The 27,238-nt window shown below is 43.3% G+C and overlaps 1 protein-coding gene across 1 annotated transcript; it reads left to right on the forward strand.

Annotated features, from left to right (window-relative positions):
* Nucleotides 1–12,581: 12,581 nt before the first annotated feature.
* Nucleotides 12,582–25,235, forward strand: LOC147608107 (short-chain dehydrogenase TIC 32 B, chloroplastic-like). The gene is made up of 8 exons (XM_086789862.1): nucleotides 12,582–12,841; nucleotides 12,912–13,146; nucleotides 13,227–13,306; nucleotides 23,951–24,104; nucleotides 24,216–24,294; nucleotides 24,394–24,475; nucleotides 24,697–24,743; nucleotides 24,871–25,235. Exons 1-8 carry the CDS (start codon nucleotides 12,721–12,723, stop codon nucleotides 25,078–25,080), a joined length of 1,008 nt encoding a protein of 335 aa, XP_086645988.1. The 5' UTR covers nucleotides 12,582–12,720; the 3' UTR covers nucleotides 25,081–25,235.
* The last annotated feature ends 2,003 nt before the right edge of the window (nucleotides 25,236–27,238 follow it).

Consider the following 27,238-nt stretch of genomic DNA (forward strand, 5'->3'; position numbering starts at 1 on the left):
TAAAAACTGTGACTCTACAGCCACCTATGGTGCCATACATGCGCACCATGTCATGCGGACCTACAGTAGGCTGCCACATCGCTGGTGTCACTGAACAAGCGTGATGCTCATCACAATGACACACTATCACCTCTCTGAACTCTGCGGATCTGAGAGGGAGTCTCTGCACTGTATGCAACTGCCTAGAAGATTTACCATCTTTTTTGGTCTCGTTGCCACTCGTGCTGGCTTTAGGCTTTGGACACTCAGCCTTCGCGTGCCCTACTTCATTGCAATTAAAGCAGCGATTTTCCTTACGCGCTTTAATATACTGTTCTTTCTTTTGGATTTCGGTGTCTCTTTTTTTCCTGGATGGTCGCGATTTTTTAGACCAATGACCACCCTGTCCTTCCTGGTCCGTCCTATCCCCTTGTTTCCCACTGCGGAACCCTTTTCTTTTGAGGCTTGACCTTCTCTTTTCACTACCCTCGGCCCTGCTAGAACCACCACGCGCACTACGGCGCTTGATGTCATCGAATATCTGTGCATATTGAATTGCCTCTGCTAAGTCTTTAGGCTGTAGGGGTTCTACGTACTCAAGGTAATCATCTTTGAGGCCTCTCTTAAAGCCTCGCAATGTCTGGAATGCATCGATTCCCTTTAGCTTGAGTACTATCTCCCTGTAGTTTGAGATGTACTGAGTTAGGGATTTGTTCTCCATCGAGCACTTGTCCCATACCTCCCAGCTTCTCTCTGCCTCATTAATAGGCAAAAATTCTTTTCGAAACATTGTTTCAAATTCCGTCCAAGTGGCAGGGCGAGTTGTCAAACTCATCCACCACTTGTACGCTTTGCCGGTTAATGAGAGGCTAGCCTCTACGGGCTGTATACGGCTAGGCTGCTGACGCAGCGCATGCAAATCTGACCACTTCGCTAGAAACATATTGATTGAGTCCTTGTTTCTCTCCTTTTCCTCGCCACCAAAACTAGGCGGCTTTAAGTCTTTTAACAACGACGAAGCTGTCGCTACGGACGGCCCCGCAGGCGCATCGGCATGTACTAAGGCAACCACTGGCGAGGCTACGCTCACCCGTGCTGTAGGAGCTCGGCTACCACGAGGAGTCGGAGTACTTACCGAGGCGGCTGTCAGTGCATCTAACCGTGTGGAGATGCTCTGTAGCATCGTGACTAAATCAGCCTGGACTTTACCCATAGTGTTCAATTTGGCATTAAGATATTTAAACAGTCCACTAGAGAGCTCCGTCTCTGTCAGGACATCAGCAGGTCCAATAGGTCATAGTCGTCATCGTCATAATCCAAGAGGTCCTCCTCGGTCCCCTCGGCGACGTCAGTGTTCATGTCATCTGGCTCATCGGCCAGAAAGGGGTCATCAGCCAATGCGGCCGCTGCGGGCTCACTGGGTCCTAAGGCGGGGTCAATAGACGAGGAGGGCACTGGCGGATCACGAGTGATCGACGAGCGCGCTCCGGACCGAACAACGGTCGGGCGTGTATGGCCTGACAATTCGGTCGGGGTCAAACCCGCGACCGAGGACAAGAGACTGGAAAAACCTAGAGAAGTAGAAGGCGGTGGGGACACACTACGCCTAGCAGACATTTTAATTCTTGCAAAAAAAATAATGCGAGAACTCGAAAATTACTAAAAAAATGCTAATAAAAATGAGCAGTGGTGGAGAGAGAATAATAGTCACCCCCCTTTACGGTCGCCTGTCGAATTGTTGTGCGTTGCGGGCCTCTACAATGATGCTTTCGGGATTCTCCAATCCACAAGAAAAATGCCTGCAACTCATAACAAAAATTTAAATGATCGAGAGGTGCCTTGCCGGGATTATTTCTTGCGGGAATTATTCTCCTCCCCAGCCGAGAGAGAGGGTTTCCTTGAATTTTTTGATTTTTAATTTCCAAGAAATGAATAATGAAAATTAATTTTTTTTAAAATAAATGTTTTTTTTCTCTCTGTGGCCATTGGTGGGTTGGCTGGCGTTTGCTGGCCGTTGTGGCACTTGGCCGCCGCCGCCGTTGGCTGGCCGCCACCACCGCCTGCTGGCCGCCCATGGCTGGCCTGGCTGGCTGGCCGCCGCCGTTGGCTGGCCGGCGCCGCCACCTGCTGGCCGCCCATGGTGGCTGGCCTGACTGGCTGGCTGGCCGCCGCCGCCGCTGGCCGGCCTGGCTGGCTGGCCTCCACCGGCTGGCCTGGCTGGCCGTGGCCCTGGCCGCCTCCTCCTCCCCGCAAGGCTGTACGACGGCGAAAAGTCAGACGTGTTTTTTTTTCGCCTCACACTCTTCGCTGTGGTCTTCTGCGCCTCCCTCCCCCTCTACACACGTGGGCTTTGGGGTTGACGTGTGGTTGGATGCGAAGCAGAGGAAGCTCCTCCCCCGCTCTCTACACAGGTCGTGGGGAATGTGCTTTGCCCCACACACACACACGAGCTTCAACTCTGAAAACTCTTCTTTCGTGGGGTTTTCGCCGCCCCACCCCCACACACACGCGTTTTTTTTTTATTTCGTGGGGTTGGTCTGCGCCCCCCCCCCCCCCACCTCTACACAGGTTTCAAATCTTTTCGCAGCCATTCAACGAAGAGGTTTTCGCAGTTATTCAACGCAGAAAACAAATAAAACAAATAAAAATTTTGCTTACCTGCGATGCTGCTTCCTGTGTTTTGACGGGGAGAGAGAGTGAGAGAGAGAGAAAAAGAGTTCTTCCTTTCAAAAAATCTTGGCCCCCCTCCCTCCACACATTCCCTTGTGGTGGAGATAAGGGTGAGAAGATTGTGGATGAAAACCATCGAGTGGGCTTCGGTCCCCCGTTCGCGCGCGAACTCTCACGATCCCCTCGAACCACGCTTTGATACCAGTGTTAGATATCTGTAACGCCGCTACGGGTGTTACCACAAGAGGGGACGGCCTCTGGCTCACCACCCAGCCATAGAGGAAGAATGAGGATTGCCCCTCATCCCCCAGGCTATATAGTGTGTGGCCTGCCGTCCACACTAGCCTGGCCGCCCATGACTCCGCATGGGCGTCCTCTCCCACTGAACCCCGGATATGGCCATCTGGTCTGCCGTCGGTCACAGGCATTACAGCCTACATGACAGGTATTCTCTTTTAAGACCAAGCAATGAACTCAAGGCTAGTTCATTGATCTCATCAACCTTTAAATTTCGTGGGGTGCATGAATACCAAACTCAAAATAGAGTTGTCATGGATTAACATTTGTGGTGGAATTACCACTCTGTCTTCATTGTTTGGTTGGCCTATAGAGCCATCTCCAATTTGTAATGTCCATTTGACAAATTCATGTTCTATACAATTATAAGCACTCTGTCTAAACCGCATGTTTTGGGGTAGATATGGTGGGATCTTAAAAAATATTATGGACCCCTGACCCAGGAAATGCTCGCACAAGAGCATCTTCTAAATCAAAAGAAAGAACTAGTCAAGGAAAAAATTATATAAGATCAAGAGGAAGCCAAGGCACTCGTACTAGCGTGCTGTTTTATAAGACATAGTACTCTTGTGTGATCTCCGTGGGCTCCTCGTAGTAGTCGTTATTGACTTCTCCCTCTTCCAAGGGTTCCTCAATCAACACCTAGTTGATCTTGGCCTGTGGAGGCTGCGGTGGTAGAACATGTGGCGGCAATGGCGACATGTCCTGCATTCTGAACATCCCTCTTGGTAAGTAGGAGATATTCAATTGTCTTGTAGCCCCATTGGTTTATATGGGTGGTGCTAGTAAGGCTAGAGGCACTCTGGGTGTTGGTAGTTGTGCTAGTGGTTGGATCCTCGGATATCTACACATGGCAGTGTCATGGTTCCCTAGTTGACAGTGAGCACAATAAAGTAATTGCCTTAGTTTTAGGTGAAGGCATTCAGTGCTCGTGTGATTTTGTCTACAGATAGAGCACTAAATCAACTATCTCTGGGGGTAGAGATGGGCATTCCCTGATGCTTCTCTCCCATCCCCGACCTTTAATTTCTCAAAGATGGCATTATTAAGTTCCTTGGCTTTCATGTTGCCAACTTGCTTGTTCTTGGATCCTACGTCCTGATGACTAGATACTCGTGATGCTACCACTACCGAAGCTGTGTTGGCGTCTTCTGGTTGCGACAACTCAAGCATGTTATCCTCATATTCAATTGCCAACTTATAGCACATATCTAGAATGGAAGATAATCATGCATCTTATGATCCTGGACTCCTCTCCAAAAACAGGGCAATAACTAATTCATCAGTTAGCCTTTCCCTCACTTTGCATCTTGATTCAAGTTTTTGAGCCAAGAAACATAATCTCGCATGGACTCATTATCTTTTTGTTTGATATTATGGAGTTGTACCACGGGAATCCACCTATCACCACTTCAAGCAAAGCTTGGTATAAACACATTCTTAAGCCGAGTGAAATTGACTTTATCCTCAGGCTTTAGTGTTCGATACCATTGGTGGTCTTTTCCTTCTAGGGTCAGAGAAAAAGCATGTATCATGGTTACATCGCTCTCACTGGCCCACATGTTTCATAGGTTGACTCAAAGACCTCTGTGTTGGATTGATTCCCCATCACGAGAACTTTTGCACAAGCCTCGATATGATGTGTGGCTTCATCTGAGATGGTCTGGATTCAAGGGTAGTGCCTAGTCCCCTAACCATGCCTCTGCCCATTTCTGTAGCCATATTCAACAGATCCGCCCTTGTGATTGTATTTAGATGTGTTAGGATCCACAATTGCCTTCGAGGAGCTACCCCCTACCTAGACCTCGTCCTCTTCTTGCATTAGTTCTTCTATTCAATTTGGATCTATGGCTAGGTCAAGGTAATTCCTTGTTGGCCGCCTCAACCCACCTTTGTTGGATTAAAAGTTCCATGCTCTGCAATAATGTGGGATCATTAATCATTACTTGTGTATCCTCTCTTGTGTAGAGCCGATCTTCTCCTTTGAAAATGCCCTAGGTAGATTCTCCACTTCTTCTTGCATTTCAGGGTTTTAATCAGTCCTTGGTTCCTCATCGATGGGTTCTAGAATCAGTATCCCTCCTTTTGTCATCCCCATCCACATGTTACCAATGGCATTTCTAGAGGTTTCTAAATCCTTGCCACATGGTCACAACATATTCAAATTATGTATTTCCTTCTATTCCACCGTCATTCTTCGCGTGCAACACTTCTTTGGTATAGGAAGAACATTGGTGATTTGATGCACTGTCATTAAGAGTAAGGTTGTCTCCAATGAGTTTTCCTGACCTCAAGTACATGAGAATGTGTTTCAACAAACTAAATCACTACTCTAATGACTACGATTAGTTTTCTGTCAGGTTAACTCTTCTTGTCGTCTCGTGAAACAACAGATCTCCGTGAAACAATAGACTACAATTTACATTGTGAAGTAGTACACTGCGGTTCATGCCATGAACTGTGTTTTGTGTTGTGCACAACTTGTGTTTCATGCTTTGAAATTTCAGCTTAGAGCTACAGTAATTCAAGTCGAGGCGACTCCTATGGTGTATGTATGAACTTATCTTACCACTGGTCTCAAAACTCTTACTCTGTTGAACAAGACTTTTCTCACCATGAAGTGGCATGTCTCGGTGAACTAGTAGAGTGTATGTAGTTCACGTCGTGAACCAGGTGGTGTTTCACATCATGAACTATTTTTATGCACTTTCACGAGATAAGGTTTTTGGCGTTTCTTTTTGCCAGACATGTCAGGATAAGGCGCCCTAACTTTAGTAATGCAATCCCAAAATTTCCAGTGCTGATTTGCGAAGAGTGTTTTATGTCGTGAAGTAGTAAACTATGGTTCATGTCATGAATTGTTTCCTGCACGTTTATGTATTAACAGCCGTGTCAACAGAATGATGTTTAGAGTGTAATTTCCCTATCCAAAAGATCTAGAAAGGTTGTGCAAGTCACCAACACAACCAATTGGAGTGATTTTTTAGAAAAACAGAACAAAGCGTATCACCAACTACTAGTTCGCACTTCAGAAATTGGTGACGACAGCAAAATTGAAAGTAAAACCAAGTAGTGTAGCTTTTCTCTAGGCAATACCAAGTACTCACCCACACTTCCAAACACACGATTTTCCACAACTACTCTAATTTCTTCTCTTCCACACAAAACTTATCTACACAATTTTTCACAATGCACCTTCAAAATGCAAAGGCAATAGCGAATCTTGCATAATGGAAGCTGGAACTCTAAGAGGATGGAAGAAACAATGGTGTTTCCTCGGCAGTGGCGCCAAAAATGTTATGGGCTACCGCACCTCCCAAGAGAGAACTCTACCCATTCACAACACAACAATCGGAAGAAGCAATAGTCTACAACTATCGTTGAGTACTTACCAATGCTTCGAGCTCACGTACCTTGAGGCTCTCCAAGCTCTCTTTTGGAAGCTTCACTCCTCCAATCTCCACCTCCATGCTATCACATGGAGTCGCTCACACCACAATGCAAGGCAATCTTCCTCTCACTCTCCAATACACATGCATAGAAGAGGAACATGCACTAGAGTACACACACTCTCTCTCTCTCTCAAGACAAAGCAAGAGCTCTCTTAGCATAAAGGGGGATTGTGCTCTTCCATTATGAGGAATTGCCTTTTATACATCTGGCCCTTATTCACACTTGGGCGCCCAAAACTTACTTACTAAGGCCTTGGGTGGCCAGTATCTCAAAATGTACAACTTTTATAGTGCCTTTACATAACACTTATTAATGTCCTCAATTGGAGGAGAATCTTTGTTAATCCAAAATGGGATTAACAACTCTACACCATGATCTAAAATTAAGTACTATGGGATGCAAGGCATAAGTGTACATGGTAGTGTAGTCAGTAAGATAGATGTTATTTTAAAAAATTACCATTGGGTCTGCTTCCCTATCTGAATTCCATTGGATGAGTGCTATGCCCCCCTAGTTAGGTCCTCAATATTGTAAAAATGAGAGGGGTAGTGACAAAAAATATAGATTAAGAGTATGTGGAGGGGCCCTCGGAGTCACCGACAACAAGGCCAATTATGCTGCACATTCCACCAACTACTTTAATTTATCATTAGGCTCCTTTGATTGTGGGTTTTTCTACTGACTCAACTACTATTCTAATTTTGAAATCTAGGCATCTTTCTCAGTGAGCTGTGGTGGCTACTTCATGGGTCCCTCATTCTTGTAGGAGATTGGTATACCTTGTGTTGGCTTCTTAGGCTTGTCTCTTAGCATGTCTTCGAGCTATGAGTAGGGCCTTCTAAAGCAACTCTTCCTTTGATTGCATCTCTACTTTAACCTCTTGGATGGAATCTGTTATATGTTACTACATATGCTGGTGACTATTGATGACCAATTCTAGTTGTTCCTTGCTTGTTTAGACCTATATATGAAGGGAATGCATAGTCTATGAATGTGTTCTTTTTTATCTCCTCTGCCTTGTGTAGTTTAGGTAGCTTCTTGCTAGCTTCAAAGTCTACCTTTGTTTGTTGGAACTTGGCCCTCAACTCATTAGAGTGGGTTGTCTCTAGTTGCAGCTTTTGTTTATAATCCTCCCTTAGATCTTGCATCTCTTGTTGGGTTCTTGGAATCTTCCTTTTATAATCCTTGTTCTATTTATAATATTTCTCTTGTTCTCTTTATAATCCTCCCTTAGATCTTGCATGTGCTCCTCTTATTGGGTTCTTAGAATCTTCTTTTTGTGCTTGTAACCCCCTTTGATTTGAGGTATATGTTGAGAAGATAAAGTCTAGCTCAACATTAATTATGGCCTTTGTCTTATCTTCATACTTTTATTGATGGTCTTGCTTGGATTTTCTTCTCTTTAATCTTTCTATCACTAGCTTATCTTATGTTCTTTCCAATTCCTCCTCACAAATCCTTAAGCTTTTTTCTAGTGTGAGTATTGATTGCAATCATCAAGAATATAAGTGGCAGCATATGGCAATCTGACTCTCATTATCATCATCTTCCTTTCTTTGTCTCACCATGTAAGAATTTGTATCTTGTATTTATTACCCAGACAATGTTAGTGAGGTTCCGTGATCCCGAGTGCCTCCGGGGGATGCCCTCCCCGCCTTGACGCGGTGAGCCCCAAGTCTCACTCCCGCCACTTACCAATTCCCAAACCTCCTCATCAATGATGGTGGATAAAGGCTTCAAAAGCTCAAATGCCAACAAAGGAAAAGCTATTATAAAAGAACCTTAACCACCAATGCCCAAAAAAAGTATGGATTCCAAAGAGAAACCTTATCACACAAGACATGGTGATTGATGGTGAAGCCTCTACATCGCTAAATGTTACAAAAACATTGATGGCTATCCAAGCCCCAATCCCATTGGTCTCCCTAGATAAGTGACCCGCTATGCAAGTGTCAACTCCATTGCTCATCAATACTAGTGAAACTATTTGGTCTTATGAGATCCCTTTACCGCCATTAAATCTGGAAGTTGACCTACCACCACAACAAGGAACAAAGAGCGCTCCTACTAACCAACAAACATTGGTGGAGCAAAGTTGGAAGGGATGGTTGTAAAAAAAACTACAATACCTTCCGCAAGGTCAAGGTATGATAGAAAGCAGACAGGGGGAGCTTATGCTAATATAATTACTTTTGCCCTCCATGCTTTGATCCCCAACAAAGTTTATGTCCATATCAAGAGAGGGAGCCTGTTGGAAAAAAGCTAACCCATGACAATTTAGCTTGACTCAACAATGTATAGGAATACAACAACTATACACATACTAAAAAGCTGACTAACCATACACATTTTTTTTTAAATTGTCGGAACGTGGAAACGAGACCGAAACAGTGGAAACGGCAGACCGGCTAACGTGCCTACTTGGTACGTGAGTGCTTCTATGTGTGCCTAACATGGGTCCGTGCTACGCCGCTCCATTGCAACTCATCCCCATAAAGATGCATATTCCCTGGTGCGGGCTAGCATATCCCCAAGGCACCAAGAGCCTTGGATAGTATTCCCACCTCACAATTTAGAGGTCCTCTAGCTTAACTAAAGATTAATTCTCTTAATCTCACTGTTAATCACTCCTTAACCCTCTTCTTTGCCCTCAAATTACTCCTAATTGGTGAAGAGTTTAAGCATGGAGATTTGATAGGTGAATTAACAATATTTATGCTAATCTAAAGATGTGATTACTCTTAAATAATTTTATTAATTAGGTCACTAATTAATCCACTCAAAAGAGAAAAAATTAAACAAAAGAGACCAAGTTAATACTAATTCTTGCTAATTATTTTCTTAACACACACACACACATCCACAAAACAAGAATTAATTAATTACTTAATTTATAGTAATTAAAAAATAAAAAAATACCCCGCCTGTGTACCTTAATAATAATAATAAAACCCTAAGCCTCGCAGACGCAGATGCAGGCCTCCCATCTCCTCAGCCGATGCTGCAGCTGCCACCTTGCTGCCGGCACCACCCTCGCTGCCCGTCCAGCACCCAATGCCTTCCCCGCCCGACGCCCTCCTGCGTGTGCGTCGCCCCACCACGCCTGCGCTCCTGACTCTTCCGCCCCCGAGCTCGGCGCAGTGCACGAGAGGCAGTGGTCGAGAGAGAGAGATCGGGAGAGGGAGCAGTGCAGATCCCCACCTTCGCTTCCAGTCCACCCCATCAGTTTTGCCAGACTTTAAGGCGGAGTATCCTAACACGTGGGATCTCAGGGGTGGAAACCCCCGCAATTTCAAAGATGCAAAATCCCAGTAGGTCAATGGAAGGCGGAAGCCCTTCTAATCCAGATGTTAGATGGGGAAACCATAGTAGACGCAAGGAGGGAAGACCCCAGCAGGCGGACAAACAATATGGATTTTGGGGCAGAAAAGCAGGGCACACAAATGAGATGAACCCTAGCAGAGGATGGCAACGCTTAGAGAACAAGATCAAGTCATTCCCAACTTCCTTCCAAGGTAATTGTGCTAACATTGATCATTCTTCATAGGGTCCGCACCAATGCCTCCTATTACCCATTGCAATGTGGCTTCTCCATGCATCAGTGAGACTATTTGAGCTCCCAAGGTTGGAGACATGCGCACTTCGGTTCTTAGGTTTGGCGGGTGAGCCCATAGATGCCGTCCCTAACCATGGCTTGTAGTGAGCTCCCAAGACATGGAGACATACTCACTTTGGTTCTTAGGTTTGGTGGTGGAGCAGCCCATAGATGCCCTCCCTAACCATGGCATTTCTCTAAGTTTTCGTTTGTACTAGGACAACGATAAGTGAATGCTGCTATTGATCTTACATTGCTTTGTAGCATGCCATGCCATTTATCACTAGAAGATAGTATGTACATGTGTGTGTGATAGAGAAAGCAATTGATTCTCCAACCCGCGTGTAGAGAGAGCAAAGGTGTAAGACAGAACCATAGAGGGAGAGACTGAGGGGATGTGTGTGTGTGTGTGTGAGAGAGAGAGAGAGAGAGAGGGAGTGGAAGAGAGAGCAAGCAAGACTTCCCTACTATCTCAAAAAGAACCACCGGCCACGGCCTTTCCAACACTAAGGATCCCTGAGCGTTTTACCAACACAAACACCATTGACCTACCAACATAAGCCAACCGGCCTCTTCAACACTATCTTCGACGCTCTTGCAAGCTACCAAGCTGACCTCTTTGACACCCACGCCACCCTGCAACAACACCGTTGTCGGCAACGACCGACAAAGCTTGGCAGAGCTAGGCACCCGATCAATCTCGCTAGAAACTTCAAAGCCCCATATTCGCTATCGACACGACCAACAAAGCACCGCCTACAACCCGACAAAGCTACAAGCCTCTTGGTAAAAAGATCGAGATGTCAGCACACCAACCTTAAAGCCGGCACGTCCATAAGCACCCAAACTGTACACCAAACCCGACACTAGAAACAAAACAGGGCAACACTATCGATTATTAGGGTTAGCTGCAGAGCTAAGCTAAGGAGGATTGAAGATGTCCATCGTGGGGATGTATGCATGTAGGAAGAGAGAGAGAGAGTTAGAGAGATAAACTCAATGCTCTAGAGGTAGATTATTACACGACATAATGTAGATTAATTAATATTTTGAAGTACATTAAGTATATGCTTTTATAGGTTATAAACCTTATCTTTTTACTCATAAATCACACACACTAATAAGATAAGTACACATAGTATATTTATCTTATCTCCATTTAAGGGTGGCTTCACACACACACATATAAACACACAAACTGGGGTACACATATAGAAGGTGGACACACACACGAGACTAGCACATACATGAGACTCCGAAATACCCAACAAACCTCCTTTCAGAGCAAAGGTGGAGTGACTAGAGATAACCTTCATCATGCTCTATGATGGCCTCCAGACTTTACCATGTCTCCTACTAGACATGTTTCCCATGCCAACTTAGAGACTTAAGTCTCAGCATGACTTAGAGTTTAAGTTGAGCACACTCACAGCTTTACGTTCAAACATAACCAAAGGCTCTAAGTCTAAGCATGGATGCATAACAACTCAAAGGTCTAGAGGACCAAGGCACCTACATCCTAAAGCTTCCCTTCCAGGTCTAATTTGTGGGAGCTCCATCCATAACAGCTGCATACTTCAGTCTACTCATGAGAAACCCTCCCTTACTCCAAATAGGGTAAATATTGGAGAGTCTTTTATGACAACTTGGATAAACTTGTTTAAACAAGCTTGTTTAATAGGATTAAGAAATATTTTATTAATTCTTTCAATGCTTATGTAAAAGTAATAATATTTTTCACACCTATTTCTAGTAGGATTTAGTGATAATTTTTTTAAATTATATGCAATAGCTATTTCTCTTGAATGACCTTAACATTCTAAGGTATATCAAATACACGTAGTTAAATTTAAAATGTGTGTGTGTGTGTGTGTGTGTGTGTGTGTGTGTGAGAGAGAGAGAGAGAGAGAGAGAGATATATATATATATCAAATGCATATATATGTGTGCATGCGCATTCACATTCAGGTGTGTGTGTGTGTGTGTGTGTGTGTGTGAGAGAGAGAGAGAGAGAGAGAGATCAAATGCATATATATGTGTGTGCATGTTCATTCACATGCATTGCGCATGTCCGTGCATGAGAGACAAGGGGGGACTTGAATTTGTGTGCGTGTGGGAGTGTGTGTGTGTGTGAGAGAGAGAGAGAGGTATTAACATTGGTAGAATGCAACACGAGGGCATATATGACCAATGGTGGGACTTGAACTCAGGTGGATCATGGCCTTTATAAGGGCCCTCGCAACTCGCCAATCTGCCCCACGTGAGAGAGAGAGAGAGAGAGAGAGAGAGAGATCTTCTTTTTCTCCTTTCCTCTCAAAACAAGATCTCCTTTCCTCTCAAAACAAGATCAGCTAATACTAAAGTTATCACTCTCTTATTTTATTGGAAAAACCTCATGATTTGTACACCATAGAAGGACACGCATATGATGTTTATTTTTCGTTTTTTTTTAAAGGATGGGCCTAAAAAAGCAACGCAAAGAATGTGGGGGGCCTAAGGTGTGAGATTGCTGCGCCATGTGGCGTGAGACAGAGGGAGGGATGACCAAAGCAAGGGTTTCGATGGAAACTAGGTGGGAGTTGTTGGTGGACGTAATATTCAATATGTAATTATTTATTGATTTTGGAAACCGAGCTGCTCACTCTGCTGCGATCCACTGCTTTGCTCTTCTCTGTGCTCGCTCTCTCCACTACTGTTAACACGAGATTAGCTAGGTGATTAGCATCATGAGTCGCCTGTGGAGCGGCGCCTCCTCTTCTAGTGAGAGCTCAGGATTTGGCTCTTCTTCTACAGCTGAGCAGGTTACACAGGGCATAGACGCCTCTCGCATCACCGCCGTAATCACAGGTAATAAGGAAATCGATTACAATAGTGATTATCTGGCCAGAATAATTTTCATATTCTTTCAAATCTTCAGGTGCAACGAGCGGGGTGGGGCGGGAGACGGCGCGCGTGCTGGCGCTGCGGGGGGCGCAGGTGGTGATAGCGGCCAGGCACGTGGACGCCGCCAACGAAGTGAAGGAAGCCATCCTGCAAGAGGCCGGTGCTGGCGCACGTGTGCACGTGCTGGAGCTGGACCTCGGATCCCTGCAGTCCGTCCGCAAGTTCGTCTTCACCTTCAAGTCGAGAAACCTGCCACTCAACCTCCTCATGTGAGTGATTAATACAGACCCAAATTAATTTGGTTGATATGATTAGTACATAACTCTCCATTGTCTCGTGGTGAGAACAGTAACAACGCAGGCATCATGGGTTGCCCCTTCTCACTCTCAGCGGATGGGATCGAGCTGCAGTTTGCAACAAATTATTTAGGTGCGCTTGCTGGACTAATAAATGTTTTGAAATATGCCGGCATGAGAGAGAGAGAGAGAGAGAGAGAGAGAGAGAGAGAGAGATGGATGTTAGCAGAAGCCACATTATGGCCTAAAGAATTAGACCATCGAAGGTGTTAAACGGAATCAAAAGGAGGGTTTTCTCCATGAGCCTTGTAGTGCAGTGGATAGGGCTCCTGAATTTCCTAGCAAGGCATGGGTTCAATTCCAGCGATAGGGCTCTTGTAGTGCAGGGGATAGGACTCTCGAATTTCCTAGCCAAGCATGGGTTCAAATCCCTCTTTCTACACTCGTGAGGTGCCGGCGTATGCAGCCTTTGATGCTCACATGTGGATGTGCCTCTAGAGCATCTTTGTATGTGCAGGATATGCCTATATATATATATATGTATGTATGTATGTATGTATATATATATATATAGAGAGAGAGAGAGAGAGCTATGGTTCGGCTCGTGTGCTGGCTTTTGTGGTGCCCCTCTCACTCTCTCTCACTGCATGTTATGACTGCGTTATCGCAAATCCCGCCCTTGGAACAGTGCCAGTTTGTACTGTGAGTCACCCTCTCGAATGATGTACAGGTGTATCGAGCTCTGCCTGGGACACCAGTACTAGGTTTTAAGAATCTTGTTGCATACATACACTTGTATGTGGGCAGGTAGGCAAAGGCCTATGGGCCACCCCATAAGGCCTTAAGGGCCTTGCCTACAAGGTGGGCAGCCCTTGGCCCCATGCCCAAGCAACCAGAAAGTCAGCAGCCCACCATTAGAGGGCTAGTGCCTCAGTCGGCCAGCCCGTGGGAAGGGCCCCAGTCGCCCACCAGCAAACAGGCAATCGGCCAGCAGCCTGGGGGGCCACGTGTGAAAGGCGCTCCTTTATGGTGATTAAAACAGCTCATGGAGCTTAATTCAGCAGGCCGACAGGCTTTATGCAAACCAACCAGCATCCTTTTGCCATATATAAGCATAGGCTTGGCAAGGGTTAGATCATCTTATTATTCACAAAGTGCTGAAGCACTCCAAGGGCCAGGACAGCCAAGGGAAGCAAGGGTGAACTTGAAGGCAAGAAATTAGGTCTTTTTCAGGCTGCAGATTTCCAGCCAAGGAAGATCTCTAAGAAGTCAGTCTTTTTCATCATCCAATAAGGCAAATACACTAGTCCTTTGTGGGGGCCCTTCAGAGGGTATTTGGGACCCAACGGGTGTACGTATGCACTTAAGTTTTGTGATATTCCTGATCAAGTCCTACCAGATTTATTACACATCCCCCACACCCCATCTATGACACTTTTTACCACAACCTATATCACAAAAGCCCTATTAAAGTTGCATAATGGAAGAGCCAAGGACCGAGGATCTTGAGATGGAGCACTTTGCCCATGGTTGGAGAATTCTAGCCCCCATTGGAGCCAACATTTTTAAGAGTGTGTTTTGTGAGGGTTCCCCTCCCTCTTGGGCCACCCTCGTCACCATTCTCCCAATCCATAAACTAGGAAACCATCCCAGTAACAGAATATTATGATTGGTAAGTCCCTGGCCAAGGTCTATGGGGTAGTATTGTAGGCTAAGATTAGTTCTTTGGTAGAGGCAAAGGCAAAGGGCCATATGGTAGGTGTCACATGCACCCTGCACTGAGGTGCTAGGTCACACACAGTCATTCAGTGTAAGATCATTAGTACCCATTCAGGAACATTTGTTGTATGCGGTGACCCCATCAAAGCATGTAAAGTCATTTGAGGTTAGGGCATGTCAAAGTGTGTCCATAGATGCATTAAATAAGGCATCCATACATGTGCATGGGCCAGCCATTAGAGCAGCTGGCAGCCAAGGTATGTTTTATGTCTGGCATTTGATGCTAAGCATGAATGCAAGCGTCACACATGTCGGCCAGCATTAGATGCTGATCACAAGGCAGTTCACAGCATGAAATGCTGTCAGCCGGCATTAAATGCTCTTTTTTCAGGTCGTGGACAGCAAAATACCAGGCCAACTGCTGCATAAGCAAACCAACCAGCACATCCTGCCCCTATATAAGAAACCATCCATTCTCTTGCATAAATCATCTCATCCCTCAAGAGTTCAAGCATCCTAGCATCTAGTGCTTCATCAACAAGCAACTTGTGCCTCAAGCAGCCTGCAGGCAGCCCTCGTTCTCATCCAGCATATGTGCTACTCCTCAGCATCTTGGAGTTGTATACGTGCCTACATCGGGCTCTCTTTAGTGGTCTTGGACAGAGCATATAGTTCAGCCTGCATTCGGTCTTCCTCGTCCTTGTGTTGGGCAGTCCAAAGTCATCGTTCATTATCATTGTACAAAGTTCTCCAAAAGAAATACAAGCAAATACTCCTGCTTGCGTGCTTGCCGGGGCGGGGGGGGGAGGGGGGGGGTCATAGTTGTCAGGTACGATACGATACCGTAGGGGAAAATACAGGACAATTTAAATTTTTTTTCTTATCGTACGATAAAATACAGTGTTTTAAAAAAATACTTATAAACTTAGGTATTTCCAAGTCCAAATATGGAGTATTTTAGAAAGGAGGGAAGCATCATAGTACAGAGGAAGCTCAAACAACCATAGATAAGCAAAAAAAAGACCATTACCTACCCCAAAAAAAAAATTTGGAAAATTTTTTTTGGGGGAAATTTTTTTTTCTTGAAAAATTCCGTTCGAGCACATACGGTATCGTACCGTATTCCGTACGATAAGTTATCGTATGCCGTACGGAAACAACCCTACTTTCAGTGTGTAATTGGGACCCAATCTGGTGTCGACTATCTTTCCTCTCTCTCTCTCTCTCTCTCTCTCTCAAAGTAAAGTAGGTTGCATAAACTCACAAGTTTAAAGAAGGCTTTGTTGTGCGTTCTGGCAATCAACCTATTGCATGTTACATTGGTATTAGAGTTGCAAGATGTGAGCCAACTTAGCTAACCAAAAGTGAGGGCATTCCGTGGTTGGTAAAACTACGGTTAGGAAAAAAAAACCTAGGCCTCCACACTGTCGGGAGAGACTTCTTCGGAAAGCTACAAAAGGAGAGAGCAACAAAGAAGACACCACCACCACAGAAACACTCCCACAATTCAGTGAAGCTTTCGTCAAAGCAATCTTGGAACAATTGCTCAAGCAACAAACTGAGGCTAAAGAAGCAGCAAAAAAAGCCAAAGAAAAAAAAGCTAAATAGGAGGTTGAAAAAGCCAAGAAAGCAGTTCAAAAGCCAAAAGAACTCTAAGAACTTTAAAGATTATTCCTCATCATGGAGAAACAAAGGCAAAAAGAAGAAGCCAAAAAGGTTGAAGAACAACATGATGATGAATGAAGGGCTGAGGATGCCAAATGCAAGGTTGAAGAAGACCAATGATGAGTAGACCACGCAGCTCGAGAACACCAACAAAAGGCTTGATTGAGACGCTATGCAACTTTAGAACCAACAATTGATACAATCTATACAGGCAAACATGTTGTCAATTCTCGATACCCTAGCGCAAGACGGTCCAAGTTCCTCCACTGGTCCAACCATCACTGTCATACGAGCTCAACTAAATTTTAGTAAGTATGGGCAGTTATGCAATTTATTCATCAATTTGTGGTATATTTTCTTTTGGCTAACCTTTCAGATTCTCAAGATCGAGTCCACGTGGCAGCACTTCACCTCTCCGATGAAGCAGTTACCTGGTGGCAACGTTGGTCCAATCTACATGTAGACCCGATCCTCCGTAGTATGTATGGGATACCTTTGTGTCCGACCTCAAAAAACGGGTTCTACCTCCCCAATACATGACTAACCTTGAGGATGAGTTCTATAGACTCTCCCAAAATGAGTCTCTAGTACTAACATACTCTAACAATCAACGCAACAATTGGGGATATCCGAGGAGGATAAATTGAAATAGTTCACTAGAGGGTTGGATATCCAATGCCCATAATTGAGTATATTCTTCAGTGACTCAATGGTGCAAAGTTCTTTTCGAAGATAGATCTCAAGAGTGGTTATCATTAGGTTCGGTCTTTACGGTTGGCATTTAAAAAACAACATTTAGGATTGAACTCAGCCACTACGAGTTTGTGGTGATGCCATCAGACTCAACAATGCACCAACGGCATTTAACAAGATGATGTCTCGGATTTTTGTGAAGCTCATAGGAAAGTGTGTTCAACTTTTTTGATGATATACTCATCTTTTTTGCTACTACAAAGAAGCATGAGAGGGATGTTGAAAAGGTCTTGCAACTATTGTAAGACAATGAGCTCTATATCAATGCAAAAAAGAGCGAATTTGGAGTAGTAGAAATCCACGATCTAGGATATGTCATCAGTGCACACGTGATTAGCCTCGACCCTGAAAAGGTAAGGGCAATTCTTGAAGGGGGTGTTCCCAAAAATGCTAAGAAGGTCCGCTCTTTTGTAGGTCTTTGTTAAGCATACAGTTCCACATGGACAAATTTTTCGACCTTGTAGCACCTCTTGCAGACAGCACAAGAGCATGTAGGCACGTCAATAGAAAGTTTGCGTTACGGGCAAAGCACTTGAGGCATTCCATGCAATGAAGAAAGTTATCTTTAAGTCTCCGGTTCTCAAGTTGGCTTCATGGGATGATTCTTTTGAGGTGATTATTGATGCCAACAATTTAGCCATAGGATCTATCCTCCAGCAAGAAGAGTGCCGAGTGGCTTATTATAGCTGGAAATTTAATGACGTAGAGAAGAATTATTCCGTGTATGACAAAGCATTATTGGGGGTGATGATAGCTCTTAAGCATTGGAAACCTTTCGAGAGGGAGTTCATAGTTAAGACAGATCATCAAGCACTTAAATGGTTGCAAACCAGGCCTAGTGCCCAATGGAGTGGCAGATGGAGTCGGATCTTCTAGTAATTTGAAGGTATGATTAAATACATTCTTGGCAAGAATAACCCCATTGTTGATGCTCTAAGTCACAAAGGTATCAATCAGACTCTGCACAGAAGTCCACTGTGCTCGAAATATATGGAATAGATTTTGACAGTATGAAGGCACAGTATGAGGATACTTTGGAATTTGAGACTCAGTATAGAATGGCCCTTCAGTCAGAAACAGGTCACTATACCATCCAAGATGGCTGGTTGTTTTATAAGAACCAGTGGTGTGTACTAAAAGAGAAGCGATAGGCACTTTGTCACAATGTCCATGACTCTTGTTGGAGGTCATCAAGGTATCAATAGTACATTGGAGAAGTTAGAGCGATCATTTTATTGGCCTAAGATGAGAAGGGATGTCTATCAACATGTCCAAGTATGCCAGATATGCGAGAAGGTGAAGGTTCCTCGTATGAAATAGACAGGGTTGTTTCAACCTTTGTCAATTTCTGAAGGCCCTTTCCAAGACATCGATATGGATTTTTTTTGGACCCCTTCTCGGAACACGTAGTGCATGACCATTGTGGACCAGTTTAGTAAGTTTTGCATGTTGATCCCATGCAAGTAAACTGTCACAACCGAAGACATTACTTGCTGGTTCATTCAACATTGGTACCCCATAGGTGGATTACCAAGGACGATAACACCAGCCAGGGATCCCATGTTTACTTCAAACTTTTGGAGAGCATTATTCGACAACTTTGGTACCAAGTTACATCTGTCCAGTGCATTATATCCATTGATAGACGGCTAGATAGAAATGTATAATTAGCTGGCATTTGATGTTCTCAAGTTGTATTGCCATGACAGGTAGTCAAAGTGGGAGCATTATCTTCCTTTGGTTCAGGCTATCCTAAATGACACTCACTCATCTAGCATTGGTCGAACTCCGTATGATGTAGCATTTGGCCGCCGTTTCTCGTTACTTACAAGAATGGTGTCACCATCCTTGGCGGCCAACAAGCCCAGAGAAACATTTTCAGAGATAATTGAGTTCGTCAAGGAGCACCTTGCCAAAGCACAGGAAGCATATACCAGGGAAGCCAACAAGTCAAGACGAGATGTCAACTACAAAGAAGGGGATTGGGTATATTTCTAGATCATGAAACAGAGATTGCCGTGACCCCATTGTGAGCCCCAGTTTGCCACATGTCAAGCACGAACTACGTAGGTCATTCGCGCAGCCTTCAATGTCAGGTTAGTCCCTTAACCCACTTGGAGAACAAAGCATGTAAAGTCATCTGAGGTTAGGGCATGCCAAAGTCAGTCCATAGATGCATTAAATAAGACTTATAAAAGCATTTAGACATGCATGTGCATGGGCCAGCCATTAGAGCAGCCCAGGGGGCAGCCAAGGCATGTTTTATGCCTAGAATTTGATGCTAAGCATCAATCCATTATGCAAGTCTCACACACGTCAGCCAGCATTAGATGTTGGCCGACATACATGTGCATGGGCCAGCCATTAGAGCAGCCCATGGAGGCGGCCAAGGCATATTTTATGCCTAGCGTTTGATGCTATGCATCAATGCAAGCTTCACACACGTTGGCTAGCATTAGATGTTGATCACAAGGCAGTCTGTAGCTGTTAGAGTATGCACAGGCAGAAGCATAGACAAGGAAAGAGAGAGAGAGAGCTTGTTGACAAGATCACCTTTTATTATAGCATGAAGCTTTTACAATGACAATAGCCAGCTAGAGAGTGTTGCAATTGTGCTAGGATTGGAGGATGGAAGTGAATAGAGGAGGCCCCTTATATAGTGATGCAGGGAGCTGGCCGACTACTCCACAACCTACTAAAAAGAGAAAAAACATGAATACCCAATAACTAGGTACAGCCTCAATACAATGAGATGCACAATATTCTAACATCCCCTTTGCACCTCATAGTGTGTAGCAGTCTGAAGAAGATAAGCGGATGAAGCTGCAACCATGGACCCTCTAGTATTGTAGATACCGGAATCACGTCGGAGAGAGCATCCACCAACTTGTTTCTCAAAACACAATGCCGCCATGAACAACAAAGAACTTTTCTTGGCTCCGAATTCCCACACCAGTGGGTAGTGAACTCCAAGAATAGATTCATGAGCTGCCAGACACCGTGTCCATTATCCCCTAACAGTGGACTGAAGACGTCACGTCCCAAAACCTCGAACAATAAACTCGGAGCAGATCTTGTCCATAGTCACCGCTACAAAAATGCTGACCTTGACCTGCAAGATTTTTAATGCTTGGAACTCCGACTCATGGTTCCCATGCACGAGAAAATGGAGCTGCTACCAGTCCCCTCTCCTGCCCACAAGCATCTTGTTGGCTGGAAGCACATGGGGAAAACTTCATGTATACTAGAGAAGAACACCATCTTGGTTCTCCTGAGCCGGGAGCCCTAGATGAGTGACTAGAAGTATCTGTATCACTGTCTTGTGTTGTGTCTTTGTCCTTCTTCTAAGATGAAGACTTGCCCATGGTCTTGTCTTTCTTCTTGGACAAACAGTCCTTAGACGAATGTTCTCTCTTCCCACATGAGAAGCATCAACTCCACCTTTCTTTTGTACAGAAGTAAGTGCCTGATCAAAATTGTTAAGAAACACCTTGATCTTACCTTGAGAAACGAGGACAGACTCTTCTTCCAAGAGAAGGGAGAGCTAAGGTCATCAAAATCCAGTTGAGTAGTTGTGACTTGGCACCTCAAAGCCCGAGAAACCACATCATACTCCGGCAGGAAGCTTGGTGAGGATAAGTGTAGCCAACTGAGCAGAGGACAAGGCAGCACCCATTGCCAGTAAAATTGGTCATAGATAACGTTGGCCTTCATAAGGAACGACTGCATAGTACTACCAGTAGGAAATAACAGACCAGAGTTGCCCTTGCAAAGTAATTGTCCGCATCGATGAATCTCGAGCATAGAGATCCTCCAATTTGGACCAAACTGGATGTGCACTGGTAAGAGTTTGCACGGCTGGTGAGACCTCCTTCGTAATGGTCTGCACAAGCATTGTGTGCGCCTTCGAATCACGATCCTCCGAGTCTTATAGTTCCGCAAGGAATTCATCCTCTTGAACTTGGGTCCAATGCCTTGAGTTATGAGAACGCTTGGGCTTCTTCTCATTGTCCTAAACAATCTCCCACAAACCCTTATGGATGACCCAGATCCACATATTCAGCTTCCAATGGGCATAGTTGGTTCCGTCCAACTTGTCCTCCTTGTTCGTATAGGGGGGAGCCATATCCACAGCAACAAAGTACACAAATCTCAGCACTCCAAGACTCCTCTCGAACACCTTCCAATGAAGCGAGGCATGAGAATCAATCAGCCCCCTCTCAAATCTTGCAAACATGAAGAATATGTTTTCCAACCCAAGTGAAGTTATTGACGCTTACAAAGCACCCCGTCACATAACTCGATGGTATCAAACCAGAGTGCTCTCAATGGAACCCGACAGTTCTACCAACTCGCTTACGCGCCAGTGGGTTGAGATGCACAATATTCTAACAGTAGCCAAAGAGGCCACTGTGAGGTGCAATCAAAGGAGGCCTAGATGTGCTCAAGGTAGTAGCCTACCCATTCAGCCCGCCTAGAAAGCCCAAACGATGCTCGCCTATCTGTGGTAGTAGTTGTCGCTTGTAGATAGCAAACGCAGTAGCTCGTCGCCTGGGAAGGCACCCGCACCTAGCAAAGAAGCAGCCATCGCCATGAAGAGAAGTAAATTGCCACCACCCTGACATGTGCACAGACCAAAAAAAAAAAACAAGACCGAAGCAGCCATCACCATGAAGAGGCCACCACCACCCTGACATGTTCACAGATCGAAAAAAAAAAAAACGAGAGGTTAAGTCTTTTGAAAAACAAGGTTTAGAATTAACCTTTTTTAGAAATGCAAATCTTTTGAGGTATTTTAAAGCTTTAATGGATGTTCATATACAAGAGACATAGGGCTTATTTCCTTACTCATGTTTATATACAAGAGAAATAGGGCTTATTTCCTTAAATCATGCAAGCAAGTTATTTTGCATGTTTTCAATGATTTTGTTATTCATCATCGAATTGGAAGTAAGAAACTTAGTTTTTTCTCTTTCTCATGAAAGTTTTTCTCCGGTGTGGGACACTGGCATAGTTGAGGTGACAACAAGAGTCCTCTGTCTCAATTACAAGCTGGTCGAGCACAATCCAAGAGCTTGGAGATGGGAACCAAAGAGAATAGAACCGCATCAATCGACACTTGGATTGTTACGTATTCCACCCATATTAGCACCAAGTTTAGCAAGAGACAATAGCTATTCTAAATATATTGCCGGGGCAAGATCATTTTGTTTGCACCTTTGCTCTAGTGAAAAGAGTGGCAATTTTGTTTGCACCTTTGCTCTAGTGAAAAGAGTGGCAAAGAGGATGCATCAATGTTGCCTGATAATAGTAAGTTGAATGGTAAGAATTATCAAGTATGGAAGTTTAAAATGGAAAATTTGTTGGTTTTAAGTGATCTTTGGGAGATTACCATAGGTCTAGAAAGAAGACCAATGATGCCCATTTGGAATACATCTAAGAAGGGGGTGCTTAGAATCAAAGAGAGGATCTTGCATAATGGTGGTGAGCCTACACCCGAAGAGAAAGAAAAGTTCCAAGCTTCAACAAAAGATATTGGAGTTTGATTGAAGAGCTCGAAGAGCATTATGTATGATTAGTATGTCTGTGCAAGACCATATCATTTCACAAATAAATTTGGCCAATTCGCCAATGGAGGCTTGGAATACCTGCCACAATATCTATGAAGCAACGAATATAACTTGGTTGTTGCCGTGCATCTATGGGATGAGTAAGGGTATTCCATGGTTTGTCAGATGTAACCGATGACAATTAATGCTCATAGTTGGATGCTTTTGTCATATGTGTATACTAGAGACTATCTTTTTGGACATTTTAAGGTTGGGTAAAGAAAAATAGAAGTGTATAATGTGAGGTTGGAACTCCTTTCGTATCTAGAAGCTAGAGTTAAGGAGTTAAGTTAGTGTGCCATATACATCAAGCAACAAATGTCCTCTTACTCATGATTAATAAACTACCAATTGACCTAAATGTAGTCATACAACCTTCAATCTATCTTTCAAAACCTTCTTGGGTGATCAAAAGCAATATCATAGACTATTTCCCTCTCGTGCCTAGCCATAAATGTTCTCAAATTCACCATTAAGGAAAATGAAAAGGAATTGTACACCAAATAGAAATTATTTTTTTCGCTCTCTTTTTTTAGGCTTGCGAGATTTTAATTTTTTTGATAGGAAATGTCATTGGGTAGGTTCGAAGCCCATTGATTTTTTTGCCTTGTTGACCTAAGGGCCTCGGACTAGGACCAACAAGGCCGCCTTCTTGCAGTGCTCGACAAAAATTATTTTCTCAAAAATTGGAAAACCTTCATATATAAAATTAAGAAATTATCAATGAAGAGTTTTTATTTTTATTTTTGAAGTTATTTGTACTATATTGCCTCAAATTTTGCAAGTATTGGCACCTTCAAGCTATAAATTTGCAGGTATTTTTTAAAATTTGAAGGTGATATTACATTAAACCCGGTTTTTTTTTAGCACTGCCTTCATACCTTGGGGACTTGTTTGACTAGTGTAGGCTCTTATCCCATATGTATGATCAAAACGTAAAACTAAACCCTTTTGTCTATATCAATGTGGTGTTTAGTGTTGGGATTAAGTTAAAATTAAAGCTTTTTGTGGGTGGGTTGTAACCTTTGTAGGGCATTTTCTACTAACAAACCTCCTCATGGACAAGATGAAGGGCGCAGCTCAAGAAACCGGAATCGAAGGCAGGATTGTGAACGTGTCGTCGATGCTTCACAAATACACATATGATAGCGGAATCCGGATGCACAAAATCAACGAGAAGTCGGGGTGAATGCTCAATCATTAACTGCTTTGATTAACTAAGCCCTCCTTGATTAATTACGCACACAAATCATGATTGCTTAATTTGATTAGCTCTCATGCATGTGTCTCTGCTAGCTACTCTGCATATAAAGCGTATGGGCAGTCAAAGCTAGCGATGATTTTGCACTCTAATGAGCTTGCGAGGCGTCTTACTGTGAGTAATCTGCCTCATTGCTTCTAGATTATCATGCACAGGCTACATTAAATCAAACTAATATTGAATTAAACACTAATAGCTGCTGTTGATATGTAGCAAGAGAAAGCTAATGTCACGGCAAATTCTATCCATCCGGGAGCAGTCCGAACCAACATCACAAGGCATAACAATGCAATGGGTAGGATTAGGATACCCTTTGAAACAAATGTACATTTTTTTTCCTAATTAACTAGAGATTTGAAAGAACATCAACACCCACACACCCATGCGTGCCACCGCTTGCACAGGGAGGAATCGAACCCTTAACCTCGGGACTCTCGACTTCCAACTTATTATTATTTCATACTCCCGCATGTTAAGGATGCTAACTCCCTTGTTTTGTATGTGACTTCTCCTCAGCTATTTTAACCTCCTTGGCATCTTTTGTTCTCAAGTCTATACCTCAAGTAAGTGTTTTGTCATGTTACACATGTTTTGTCATTTCCTTTTCATGTTCATACTCCCCTAGCACCACCCCGACCTCGACCCCCACCACCTTCCCTTATTGCTTACATAACTTTGTGCCTCTTTCAGGGTGCAGCAACTCAATGCTTTGTAGCCCTCCATCCTAGCCTCGAGAAAGTAAGTGGTAAGTATTTTGTTGATTGTAATGAGGCAAAGCCTCACTCTCTAGCAAAGGATCCTGATCTCGCCGAAAGATTGTGGCAATTTAGTGTACAACTAACTTCTAGTAAGGAGTTCTTGAAAAGCTTCAAGGAAAAAAGTGAGACTTTGGAGAAGTAGCCTCTCCATTTAGTTTGTCTATGAAAGACTATATTTCTTTGTTTTTGTATAGAGTTTTGAGTTGTAAGAAGAAAATGAGCAATGTAAATTTGATGGAGTAAACTCACCATCTTTGTAATTTATTATATCAAGGGTTTATTTAAAGATAAGTTATAGTATAACCCCATGCTAATTAATTATATTGAGGGAGTTTTTTAAAGATAAGTTGTATAACCCCATGCTAATTTATTATTGTATCATTCTATACAAACTATCATGTATTTAATATGGGTATTGAATCGAAGATGTACATAACTTGCTTCTATCCAAATAAGTAGAATTAATGGCTAACTCGTTAGCGGGTGGTGTATCTTACTAGCATGGTACAAGATTAATACCCAAGCAAGGCAAAAATATATATTCCTCCTATTTGCATACTTCTCTTAACTGCAAGTTGAAAAAAAGTGTTTGTCCACCATCATTCTAGAAGCCAACATGAGACGATGATGTTAACACAAATCTTGATTTCAAGGTAAAGATGTGTCCATATGAGATGCTAAGTAGTCAACATGTTGCCGTAACTTTAAGCTTCAACTAGTTTTGTTATCGAAGATGTGAAATCTAATAACACTATTGTAATAAGCTAGTCATTTTATAGTTTAGTAGTACAAGAGTTCTAGGCTATAGCTCATTTCAAAGTGGTAAAAGAGTGAGGCTCACTAGCTTTGGGGATCACTTAAAAATGTGAAAGATATCATTAGCCTTCAAGTGAGGGATTTTTTGTTTTCAACAAAAGATATTATTATATTAGAACACTTGATAAATCTATATGTTTGGTCCAAAAAGGGTAGTTCTAAAAACATTATGGGGATATTTAAAATCTCAATATTGAAGACAACATATGTTTAGTAGCTCCAAACTTACATTATGGTGATATTTAGAAGTTGTAGTTTGAATGTCCCTTCAATGGATGTGCTGTTTAGGGTTTTAACTTAGTGAGAATAAAAGTTGCATGTCTATATTTCTCCAATAAAATCATGCTTAAATTGATAACTTGATAGAAGTGATGAACATGGAGTTGAACATGTGGGTTATGGAATCTTGAATGGTAGCATCCACTATTGCACTAAACCACAAGTCTCTATAACTTGGCATCTAGCTCCTATGACTAAACTCCACCCATCATCATAAATAACCCAAGCCCAGTTTATACACACCAACCTAGGAGAACCATGAAAGCTCTTATGACTAAACTCTGCCTATCATCAGAAACATCCAAACAAGCCTGGTTTTATACACACAAACTATCACGAATATGAACAAGAAGAAAATGATAACATAAATCATTGCCCCAAGCACCAATTGCACGATTATGCCAAGGGCGATGCACCACCCAAAAAAATCCCTAGCCCATGGAGAGGCTTACAATAAGGATAGGTTTTAAATATTATGGAGAGAGAGAGAGAGAGAGAGAGAGAGAGAGAGCACCAAAAATCTCGTCACAAAAAATGTGTGTGTGTGTGTGTGTGTGTGTGTGTGTGTGTGTGTGTGTGTGTGAGAGAGAGAGAGAGAGAGAGAGAGAGAGAGAGAGAGCGCACTAAAAATCTCATCACAAAAAAAGAAAAGTTTTACTCTTTGTAGAGAGAGAGAGAGAGAGAGAGAGCACCAAAAAGCTCGTCACCAAAAAGCAAAGGTTTACTCTTTGGAGAGAGAGAGAGAGAGAGAGAGAGACACAGAGACAGAGAGCACTAAAAATCTCATCACAAAAAAGCAAAGGTTTACTCTTTGGAGAGAGAGAGAGAGAGCACTAAAAATCTCATCACAAAAAAGAAAAGTTTTACTTTTTGTAGAGAGAGAGAGAGAGAGAGAGAGAGAGAGAGAGAGCATAAAACAGATGATATGGCCAATTGGTCGTTTTGGACCAAATCGTGGGTTGGCCGATGTGATCGACCTACGTTCATGGCAACCTTGGGTTTTATATAGAATAGTTTTGGCAACCTTAATTCATCATCAAGTTCATTGTGTTTCTGGTCAACAAGACATCCTCCATCTAGAGTCTATCAAATCTCCTTACCCAAAGCACAAGGGTATGCAAACAACCATCAATTTGTAATCATAGTTTGCAAGCAGTAATATTGTTTACTCTCCACTTCTTTCTACAATTCAATGCTTTGTATTG

The sequence above is a fragment of the Cibotium barometz genome, chromosome 54 (assembly GCF_041138505.1).
Source record: "Cibotium barometz isolate CiBa-2024 chromosome 54, ASM4113850v1, whole genome shotgun sequence".
Lineage (NCBI taxonomy): Eukaryota > Viridiplantae > Streptophyta > Polypodiopsida > Cyatheales > Cibotiaceae > Cibotium > Cibotium barometz.

Bases quoted from the DNA above. Each gene is read 5' to 3' on its own strand.
- LOC147608107 (XM_086789862.1), top strand. From the start codon at position 12,721: ATGAGTCGCCTGTGGAGCGGCGCCTCCTCTTCTAGTGAGAGCTCAGGA. The intron at 24,105-24,215 runs GTGAATGCTCAA...TGTCTCTGCTAG, and splicing joins AAAATCAACGAGAAGTCGGG to CTACTCTGCATATAAAGCGT. The intron at 24,744-24,870 runs GTAAGTGTTTTG...TGCCTCTTTCAG, and splicing joins TTCTCAAGTCTATACCTCAA to GGTGCAGCAACTCAATGCTT.